The sequence below is a fragment of the Scaptodrosophila lebanonensis genome, unplaced genomic scaffold (assembly GCF_003285725.1).
Source record: "Scaptodrosophila lebanonensis strain 11010-0011.00,11010-0021.00 unplaced genomic scaffold, SlebRS2 tig00000001-arrow-pilon, whole genome shotgun sequence".
NCBI classification, from domain to species: domain Eukaryota; kingdom Metazoa; phylum Arthropoda; class Insecta; order Diptera; family Drosophilidae; genus Scaptodrosophila; species Scaptodrosophila lebanonensis.
The window spans coordinates 13,924,237-13,933,043 of NW_022060529.1; the positions used below are offsets into that span (position 1 = coordinate 13,924,237).

General features: G+C 38.2%; 2 protein-coding genes across 2 annotated transcripts; one reads left to right on the forward strand and one right to left on the reverse strand.

The window, feature by feature from the left end:
• Positions 1–534: 534 nt before the first annotated feature.
• LOC115623723 lies at positions 535–1,067 on the reverse strand. Its single transcript, XM_030518251.1, has 3 exons — positions 952–1,067; positions 701–882; positions 535–638 (listed from the first exon to the last, which is right to left on the reverse strand). Exons 1-3 carry the CDS (start codon positions 1,065–1,067, stop codon positions 535–537), a joined length of 402 nt encoding a protein of 133 aa, XP_030374111.1.
• A 1,452-nt stretch (positions 1,068–2,519) lies between these two features.
• LOC115631745 (serine protease grass-like) lies at positions 2,520–3,975 on the forward strand. Its single transcript, XM_030528586.1, has 6 exons — positions 2,520–2,596; positions 2,653–2,822; positions 2,879–3,086; positions 3,153–3,207; positions 3,265–3,452; positions 3,523–3,975. Exons 1-6 carry the CDS (start codon positions 2,521–2,523, stop codon positions 3,927–3,929), a joined length of 1,104 nt encoding a protein of 367 aa, XP_030384446.1. The 5' UTR covers position 2,520; the 3' UTR covers positions 3,930–3,975.
• Positions 3,976–8,807: the final 4,832 nt, after the last annotated feature.

The window sequence follows — 8,807 nt, forward strand, 5'->3', positions numbered from 1 at the left end:
CATATTCTGTTGGAGACTAATTCTTAGTTGAATGGAAAAATATAGCATACGATTGTGCTTAAGTAAGTTTGTTGCTGTGCTCCAAACCCCTGCGATTAAGAAAAAAATAAACAAGCACGGTACTACGTTTACCATCATGGTCGACGGCCGGAATACATTTGAATCCGAAATTAATAAGCGCATCTGGCGTGATTGAATTGTTTTGTTTCTATATAAATAACGTTTAGCACTCTCTTCGAATCCTCTCTGGGAGGCGGAGAGATAAGCAGAAATCGAAGAACAACCGCAATGGATTGATCTTTCGGTACATTTTTGGGAAGGATTCCTCAATAATATAACTCGTATTAAAAGTAAATCTCGAAAACTATAGCCACTGACAGAATTATCTATACTTGTATTATGTTTTAGTGATATTCGAATCGCATAGCAGATAACAGAACTGGTTTGTAGTCACTATCTTATACTCGTATATTGAATGCATTTAATTGCTATCTTAATCTGTCTTATCTAGTGTATTACAAGTAATTTAAAAAACTAAACCATCTCATCGTTGATGTTTTCCATTATCTGGATCAGACGTTGGGCATTTGTCAGTTTCCAGGTGACACAGGAGAGGGACGTTATGAAGAATCCAATTCCTGCGATACATAAGAAACCGATGGGTTTCGTTTTTCCGATTCGCACATACATAAGCACTTACCGATTAAAAGTATTGCCTCTGATGTTTCATCCTGCCACGCCTTGGATACCATGCACAACAGAATAAATCCACTGAGCAGACAAAAAGAGCCAACAACGACGGCCAGCGTTATTAAAATGATGACTGGATCGCTTACTGTGTACGCAAACAGCTGCCGGCACAGCGATCGCTTGTGTGTGGCGCTGCAAGAGTTACGAATTGTTCAGTTGAGTACATACGTATATCTGGTATACTGGTATCTACTGGCGTACCAAGAATGCGCATAGCTTGGCAACGTGGGTGTGTGTCCGCTGTCCATGCCGCTACCCAAGATACTGAATGCTGCGAGAGGCCCTCCATTATGGAGCTGCAGGGCATGCTGCCTCATTGTTGATACTATTTCTTGAGTTTCAAAATGTAGTCAGCTGACGCGTCGCGTGCCTGCCGGTTTTCTAATGAACTATTTATAGAATCTTCGCTTGGAGTTGAAGGAAGTGGAAGTGGAAGTGGATGGAGCGGAACGGAACGGAACTAAGGGGCAGACGTGTAGCCCGAGCGTGGCAGCGACAATGCATCTATTCTTAGCAACCAGGAGGATGTGCTGTGTGTATGCGACTACATACAAGTACAACATAGTTCCGCAGAGTTCATTGCTCGCTGGGGCATAGCGCACAGATACACGTAAATTATATTTGGAGTCGAGGGTGTAGCCAAGGGGGAAGTCAAGCTAGATTCTTTTTCCCCAAAAATGACTGTTCGATTCGTGGCATAAAGACGCCCATAATTGACATTACTTTCCACAAACCCTGCTCCGCTTTCTTGAAATGATGGCTACGCCCTTGTGTTGAGCTGCAACCTTCGCAAGAAAATAAGGCAGCAATGGTTTATTTTCGCTTGCGCGTGTCTCATGTGAAGGTGGTGTTAATAATATTACCTAGATTCAATAAAGTTCACGTTCGCAGCATTTTAAACCGACCCTATTGCACGGGACACATGCTCAGGATAATTGGCGCGTTTCTGTCTTTGAATGATCATTAAAAATAATATATTGCAGCTTTTTATTCTGCGATGGCGTAAAGACATTCGCTATCCATAATTAACGGTGTAACAAATGCAATATCTACTATATAATAAATAAGTAAATTAATCAGGAAGCGTCGGTCAAAGGTTTCTCAAACTTTGAATAGAACATTATATTTTTCTCTTGATCGATTTCTAAACTTGCTTGAGTACTGTCTATAAGATAAATAACAGATAATGCTACAATCAAGCAAAATCGATGTGCGCCCATAAAAGACTTGACCGATTTTAATGAAATTTTAAACAAAAGTAACTATGGAATTGTATGGTATACAAATTTCAAAACAATAATCAAATTTCTTCATTTTTAAAAGATTTCAAAAAGGAAGGAGGGTATCGATTCGCCTGTATTTTTCATTTTAAACAAGCCCCTTTTACTGAGATTTTCACGAAGCGTAAAACCACAAATTCAGCATTAATCGACGATTAAAATATGGAAACAGTTTTCCCTTGGGGCACACTTATTATAATACCCTTAACCGCAAATATGGGCTCAATGGTCATCAAGGTGCAACATTTATTATCAGCCTGCTATGCTCCAATCATGATTCTTGTTAAAAGCCCAACGCCTCCAACTTGGGTTCCCTCTTACGCTCTGAACAGAGAACTCTTCGATTTCTGCTTATCTCTCCGCCTCTCAGAGAGAATTTGCAGAGAGTGCTAAACGTTATTTATATAGAAACAAAACAATTCAATCACTTCAGACGCGCTTATTAATAAGCTGCTACACATCGGATTCAAATGTATTCCGGCCGTCGACCATGATGGTGAACGTAGTACCGTGCTTGTTTATTTTTTTCTTAATCGCAGGGGTTTGGAGCACAGAAACAAACTTACGTAAGCAGAATCGTATGCTTTATTTTTCCATTCAACTAAGAATTAGTCTCCAACAGAATATGCTGATGATTGCAGGACTCCGAGTGGCCATCCTGGCAAATGTGTTCCTACTCAATCGTGTGCGAATATAAGAAAGATCGCGGAGCGGATCCAAAAGGGCGAGCAAGTTTCCAAATTTAACTATAATTATGTCCGGCGTTCCATTTGTGGTAGATATGGAGAAATGGTATGTTGATTAGAAAGTTTATTGGCGTGTGAACTCAACATTTTCCCACCAATCAGCATTACGTGTGCTGCAACAAATGGAAGGTCGAGTGCAAATCCGATGGCATGGCACAATTGAACAATGCAGATTGTGGGCGTTATCAGGAAGCATACATAATAAATGGGCGAGAAGTGAGCCTAATGACTAGACCGTGGATGGCACTGCTGAATTATAAAATTGGCAACCAAACATTTTTCTCATGTGGTGGAACACTTATTTCGAAACGTATGTACTCTCCAATTTCTAATCTCTTTCTAGTCTCTTTCCACAATATTCATTCTTCATTCAAAGGATATGTCCTCACGGCTGCCCACTGTATACCCAAGGAAGATGACAATAAAGAGCTGTAAGTTACAAATCCTGTTCAAACTGTTTGCATTTTCTATGCAATTTTTCACGATAGAGTGTCCGTGCGTTTGGGGGAACACAATTTATCGACTGAGAAGGATTGCGAGGACGATGACAAGCCGGAGAGTTGTGCCCCAGCAGTCCAAGATATCGAAATTGAAAAGATCATAGTTCATGAGGCGTATAAAAATAAATATAATGACATTGCTCTTCTTCGATTGAAAGAGAAAGTAAACTTTGATAGTAAGTTGAATTGTGATATACACTAGTTCTGAGCACTGATAACGTACAAGTATCTTATTACCTATAAAAGGGCACATCAATGCAATTTGCTTGCCATCATGCCGAACTGAAGGTCAAAACTTCGAAGCTACTTTAAAATACAGTGTTACTGGCTGGGGTCTAACGGAGAACGGAACTAGATCAGATGTAGCTAACGAGGCATCGATTGATTATTATAATCGCTCTGTCTGCTCAAATGCGTTCGCAAGAGAAATTAAGCAAACACAGTTATGTGTGGGTCATCCCACGAAGGACTCATGCAACGGCGATTCCGGAGGTCCATTATCCGCCGTAACGTATTTTATGAACGACATTCGTTTTGTGCAATACGGTATTGTGAGTTTCGGTTCCAATGAATGTGGTACCGGCAAGCCGGGAGTCTATACGAATGTTGCCAAATATATGGCATGGATAACATTCAAATTGGAAAAGGAATAATAGTTTGCCATTGATAATGAGAAATAAATATTGAGCATTAAAACAATTTGTATTGTCCTCTTATTTTAAAGTGCCAGAGTCAGAAATACAATCGATAATGTACAGACTGTAGGTCTGTAAATACTTTTGAATCTGATATTTCATTTAGAATTGAGTCCCTACTTAACAATATTATAAAAAAAAACCGTATTTGATCATATTTAATGTTCTTATGCCTGTGCCTTTAATATTTATTTCAAATATACAAGCACCTTTTGCATGAAATTGCTGACCTAGCCAATCAAAAACTGGTTTGGTATTCGACTTGCCTTCAAATTAAGAATTAATTTTTGTACGCAACTGTTTGAGTATCAGACACTCACCTAGGGAGTTCGAATCCAAAGACCATTCTAATGAGGGTCTCTGGTGGAAATATTTCCTAGCAACCTATTAGCTTGCCAATAAGTTACAAAAAATCAACATAAAATGAAAATATTATGAAAAGCAACCACTTCCATTGAAATCAACAAGCACTTCGCAATTTGCAGGAAACATTGCGTTAGTTCGACCTGAGGGTTTTCTCGATTTTCCTCCCGTATTCAATGCAGATGTTAAGTCGGAAAAGGGATGTAGACGGACACGCTCTCACACTCACACACAGATGCATTACAGCAGCTGCTGGATCATCAAGATGTAGCCCGAATTCCTACGTTATCCTCACTTTTCGAAATGAGTTTCGAGCAGTCTGTGTTGAACATTTGCCAGCTGCAGAGCTGCAGGACCCAGTTCAGTATGCCACGTCAAAATAATGCTGATATTTTGCAATGGGATCATACTTCGCTGCTGATGCTGCTGCTTCCCCTGGCATGGATCGTCGCCATATACTCAGGATATTCGCTTGCCAACTGGTTTCACTTTCATTTCGCATTCCAAATATACGGCTACTACAGCAATTTTTGCAATAAGCCCCAGGTTCGACGCTATATGTGGTACGTCCAAACGATGACACTATTCCAATGCAGACCTATAACATGTACGAGTATTTATATCTTGTTTTTTCTCATTTCTTGCAGGTTTATGCAAAAAAAACTATGTCCTGTTTAGTAAGTTTATTTATTGTTTAAGTTTCAATTGATGGATGGATCAAAAGTAATTAAGTCGCAATATTTTCCACATAATAAAAACAATAACTAAAATGTGAATAAAAAAATTTAACTCAGTACATATAGTATAGTAGACATATCCGTGAGACACCAAGTAGATTTTGGTTAGATGGGATTAATGCCACTTCAATGATTATGGATTTAAAAGGGAAAAGGTATTTTCATAATTAACTTAATTAACTGACGCTGAAATATGTACATGGAAGAAAATAAAGTAAATGAGCGCGACGATATTGTTAATCTAAAGGACTTATTACTTAAATATGTTTTTTTAATTAGTGTAATAGTCAGGGCGCTCTGAATAAAAAGAACACATTGTTTGCATATTTTCCATTGACTTAAAACTTCTTTTAAAATATGCTACGTGGGTATATATATACCAGTCATTAGAGAAGACAAGTTCGTTTAAAATTCCGATATACGAGTATAATGCGGACTGATCGAAACCAAGGTCCCTAGTACAAAATATATCCCCAAAACATCAATTCATCATTCATTTGTTTCTGTTTCTGTCTAATGAAGCGTTATCTTTTTCAATTCTTCTTTAAATTGCTTCTGAATATATGAAGCTATGCGCCTTTTGACATCAATATAATGCTTAGCACATATATAAACATGTTCCTTCTGAGTACTTTAGACTAACTCTGAATACAAGTAGCTAGCAGACACATAACAAGAAGGCTGGTTTTTAAATTGTTAGATGATCAACTTTGTTCCCCAATTTCTTCGCAAGCATTTGCAATATAATTAGGAATATACATACGTAGTACTTATAGAATCGCAAAGTACAAAGCGAATCCCAAAATGAGCAGCTAATCACTAGACTTGGTCTCACTTTGGCTGCTGCTGTGACCAAATCTGTCTCTTAGCAGTCACAGCACGTGCCTTATTGTTCGAAGTAGATGTCCAAAATACATAATGTCTGCATCTCCCTCTCTCTCTCTCTCTCTCTCTAGCTCTCTTATACAGTTTGTGAGTATTTTGCGGGCTGTTATCAACATCGAGTTGCAAGGCATTGACGCGAGCTGAGCTCATTTGATTGATAATTAATGCATGCTATAAGTACATGGAAGTAATCAGGAACTGCAGTGTACGGTATATGCAATATACCTGTATATATGTATCCATAATATTGGATGCACTGATGACGACATCAACGACTTCTGTGCGGTGGTTTTCTCACAAGCACTGGAAATTACATGGCAATCCAATTGGCCGACTCCTCCTCACTGCCTTTGTTCAGAAGCATTTCACTACCAGCTGGGGAAAACACGACTTCTGGCCAGCTCATGCTGTTGGCTCTGATGTTGCGAGCACGAGCTTGCAATAAAAGCTTTGTGTGAACGCGCTTCTCAATCAGTTCAGTTCTACGCCCCAGTCGTGCCGTTTATTCCAAAGATCGCCGCACAATCCTAATATACTTGTAAAGTATGTTCGCTCAGAGCTGTAAACAAAGTTATCGCGCCTTTGTCGTTCGTGCCGTTGTAGCTGCCACCTGCCTGCTGCTCGCTATGAGCGCCTTTTATAGTCCGGACGATGCGCCCAATCAGTATTTACACCCCCGACGAGCCATGGAATAATGCCATAATTTTAACTCAGTATAATAGAATAGTATAACAAATAGTTTGTAACTGTTAGAATTAAATGAAGAAGCGAAGTGCAGAAAATTGTAAACAACAACAATATTGAGCTTTTCATATCCTTACACTAAGTACTGTGCTTCAGAGCTCCCCCCACGTGAGAATCAGCATCGCACACGTCCTTCGTGACCGTCACGTGCTGCTGTTTGACGGCCTCGCAGGCACGTGTGCCGGTCTTGTTATTCATCAAGTTGTTTATAACTCGGCGCTAATTACTGCCACTAGTCGTGAAACAAAAGTTCGCCGGAGAAACCGGTTAAGTGCGATGTGTCTTGCAACTAACTGTATTGCGTATTTTGTGTTGTTTATTTTTGAATTTATTGATTGCGGTTTGTTGTGGAATTCCACAAGCATTCAATACAATAAACATTGCAATAACCCGCGAATGACTCATGTTGTTATTAAATATTTGCCGTGGGCAGCAACTACTTAATTAACTAAGCGCCTGGTGTTTTGATAACCTTTCTACTGATAGTGGAATTCGACTCTAGCTCTGGTTCATCTTTAATCTCTTTTTATATGTGCCATCCAATACAATTAAAAATACATTTCATATTGCCTCCCGCATCTCGCTTAGGTTTCAAAATCCAGCAAATGGTTATCAAGAATTTTCTTTAGTTGTTGTTTCCAGCATTTATAGAACATTTTCAGACATTCTCCCCATTAATTTGTCAGAATTATTTGCGCAACTTTGCCAAAACCGTCTGATTTGTATGTGCGCGTATTTATTAATTAACAAGCAATAAACATTCAGCATTTAATTTGTCCAAGCTCTGTCGCTATATTTTATGGGGCACATGTGCCGGCGTTTTTTGTTTGTTGTTCGTTTAATCCCGGCCTTGTCCATTGACCGATTTGTATGAAGCGTCAACTGGCGATTCATAAACATTTGGAAGTACTTAGGTTCGCTAATTGCCGTTCCGTATATAACAATGTATATATAGTACATATAAGTATGTATATGTACATATATTAAATTTGTGTCTGTTTCGGATTTTTTGGCGAGTCGCACTTATGATTAATTACTTCGTAGCACCAGTTGCAAATATGAGAGATCAACCTACGACTGATAATTTTTTTTAATTAAAAAGGGGGTCAAGCAAGGAATATAAAACTGACAGAGTACAATAACAGCTTAATCTACAAACTGTTTTTGTTGTAGTTGATGCCAAAAGCCGGCAACGATACACATTGTATAGAAATCAATCCTTTTAAATCTCTCATTTGTCTGCATTTTTTTTTTTTTTCAAATATATTATGTTTACTATTTCCCTGGCTTTCAGCAATTTGTCAGTCCTTCAGTGAGTGTTTTTTTTTTTTTTTTTTTGATTTGTTTTAACTCCCAAAAGAAGTTTACGGAAGTTCTAACAACGTAAAACTTCCAGGATCTGTTACGATTGTTTATCGTGTTGTCTTTTGTTTGCACAATGGAATGCACCGTTATCAGTAGAATATGTAGGAAGTGATGTTAGAGATAATATTTTTATTCCATTTTGGATAAATTTTTGTATTTTGTTTAGCTTATACTCACACCACTCTGGTTCGTCGCAATACCATTTATCGTTCCGCTTTAAATGGTTTTGTGCTCTTGCTATTTACTTGGTTTGTGTCTACGACACAATACACAAACATGCTCCACAAACACAAAGTACTATAGCCAAGTTAAGCACCCAATAGTATGCAACAATATACATTAATTTGTAATATAGATTACAGGTGGTGACATAATATATTAAATATAGATGGCGCTGGTAATACCAACACGAAGGTACAATTTATATTTAAAAAGTACCATTTCAATAAAATACGTAAAATTAAATGTTTAATAAAACAAGACCACTTACATTTCCAAATAAATGCATAAAAATGTTTAACTTTAATGAACATGTTTCATTAGCCTGAGAAATATATCCAGCATGTGAATAGTTCCCAGCAAAATAAGAGAAAGTATCCACAGGGCCTGAGACGCACTATAAAGAGCAATTAAAGGTATATCAGAAATGGATTATTTCGTGACTTCGGCTTCAACTTACTTACGCGAAGGCTCGCGGAAATACCAAAAGTCCTTTCGTTTCACCGAAAACATCTATGTCGTT

What these genes read in the sequence shown, in the direction of transcription:
- LOC115623723 (XM_030518251.1), bottom strand. Translation starts at nt 1,067, where the DNA reads ATGAGGCAGCATGCCCTGCAGCTCCATAATGGAGGGCCTCTCGCAGCA. An exon ending in CCAAGCTATGCGCATTCTTG is followed by an intron (nt 883 to 951) that starts GTACGCCAGTAG and finishes TAACTCTTGCAG; the next exon opens with CGCCACACACAAGCGATCGC. An exon ending in AGAGGCAATACTTTTAATCG is followed by an intron (nt 639 to 700) that starts GTAAGTGCTTAT and finishes TATGTATCGCAG; the next exon opens with GAATTGGATTCTTCATAACG.
- LOC115631745 (XM_030528586.1), top strand. Translation starts at nt 2,521, where the DNA reads ATGATGGTGAACGTAGTACCGTGCTTGTTTATTTTTTTCTTAATCGCA. An exon ending in GTGGTAGATATGGAGAAATG is followed by an intron (nt 2,823 to 2,878) that starts GTATGTTGATTA and finishes CCCACCAATCAG; the next exon opens with CATTACGTGTGCTGCAACAA. An exon ending in TGGAACACTTATTTCGAAAC is followed by an intron (nt 3,087 to 3,152) that starts GTATGTACTCTC and finishes CTTCATTCAAAG; the next exon opens with GATATGTCCTCACGGCTGCC.